This window comes from Cyprinodon variegatus, unplaced genomic scaffold, assembly GCF_000732505.1.
Source record: "Cyprinodon variegatus isolate N-32 unplaced genomic scaffold, C_variegatus-1.0 Scaffold1059, whole genome shotgun sequence".
Lineage (NCBI taxonomy): Eukaryota > Metazoa > Chordata > Actinopteri > Cyprinodontiformes > Cyprinodontidae > Cyprinodon > Cyprinodon variegatus.
This window is the reverse complement of record NW_015151512.1, coordinates 53,684-55,151: the sequence shown is the minus strand read 5'-3', so window position 1 is coordinate 55,151 and position 1,468 is coordinate 53,684. Positions and strand designations below refer to the sequence as shown.

Genomic DNA, 1,468 nt, shown 5'->3' with positions numbered 1-1,468 from the left:
GATATCAAAAAAGTACTCCAGAGTGTTGTTCAGCATGGGGGTGAGTAGAAAATGAAGGCTAATCATGTTTTGGGTGAACTATTCCTTTAACAGGAAGAAACCTCCACCTCCAGTGTGAGTGGCCTAAATGACAATTCAGACATTTCGAACTTTGACTTCCCCCTCTGGCGGTTAGGAAAAAATCCATAGAAAAGCTGCACCTTTTAATAAGCAGCATGGTTCAAAGCATGGGAAACAAGTGGCGGATATTGTCCAGAAAATACGGCATTTAAAGCCCAAGAAATTAAATCAGCGTAGATTTTCTGTACTATATTGCATGAAACCACAGAAGAAAACGTTCTTATTGCCTTTATCAATAAATTATTTTGCACCCAGCTTTGTTAGAGTCACAGTGAAGGAAGCTCTGAAGACGCAGGTTGCAAACCAGTTTTAGAGTCAGTTTCCATTCTCTAGGGAAAAATTTGATAACCAAACTTGATGACTATTTTAATAATCGATAAATCAGAATTAATGTGATTGTTTCAGCCCTAAAACCATATTGACCAAGAGATAATTCTACTTTTGTATTTACATGAACTTCGATGACATCCTTTTCTCATTTTAAAAGGCTGAATTTGACATCTGCTCCAGTTCGTCCTACAGGTGTCATAAGAAGGCAGGAGTCTGTGCAGACAGGTCAACTTATTCAACATCAAACTTTATTCACCTGCTGCAGTCATGCAAGCGACTCTAATATCAAAACTATTAATCCAGCGGTGTGACCCGATACATTTGGCAATAAAGTGTATTTATCGTTAGAAAAATATTTATATTAACAGTTTTTATATAGCAGCTTTCTTAATTTGAAAATGTGATACATTTCAGCACCTCCCATCAATACATTTCTTACTGAAAGAGACGCAAAAAGTCAGATTTTAATAAGATACTCCAAATAGTTGAATAAAGCCTGCTCCATGACAAAAACTATGGGATGTCAAGGTTTCTTTTACCTGCTTTTCATGACCAACCCATCCATGCTAGAATATAGTCCATGCACAGCTTTTTGTGTTTATCTTGTAGTGAGGAGGAATGGGAGATTTGATCTCAGTCGCAGTGATTGTTGCTTCTGGGTAAAACTGGTCTAAACATGTTAGAACATCAGGAAAACTATCTATCCTTTAAAATTCATACAGCAGCTGAAAACAATCAGGTACCTGTTGTGGCCGTACACAGCTGGAGTTGAGGTTGGGGTAGCGAGTAGCAGGATCGATGGTGTACTGATCAAAGTTCTTACTGATGTTTTCTGGAGTCGTCTGAGGCAGCAGACGATAAATACTTTCCCTTAAAGAGAGAGAAAGGATGACAGATTTTAAACGCAGCAGTTTATTGGTATTCTTTATGTTTATAGATATTCTAAAGCAGAACTTAATTACCGTAAATTCTCTAATATAGGCCCGGGCCTTTATTTCACTCAAGTGCATCGCGGTCC

At 37.9% G+C, this 1,468-nt stretch overlaps 1 protein-coding gene across 1 annotated transcript in view; it reads right to left on the bottom strand.

The window, feature by feature from the left end:
* The window catches only part of LOC107101150 (protein-methionine sulfoxide oxidase mical2b-like), an 80,856-nt gene that overhangs the window by 54,863 nt on the left and 24,525 nt on the right, over window positions 1–1,468 (bottom strand). The window contains exon 8 of the mRNA XM_015399940.1: window positions 1,194–1,320. Within this exon, the coding sequence (XP_015255426.1) occupies window positions 1,194–1,320 (127 nt within the window). The remainder of the gene's footprint in view (window positions 1–1,193; window positions 1,321–1,468) is intronic.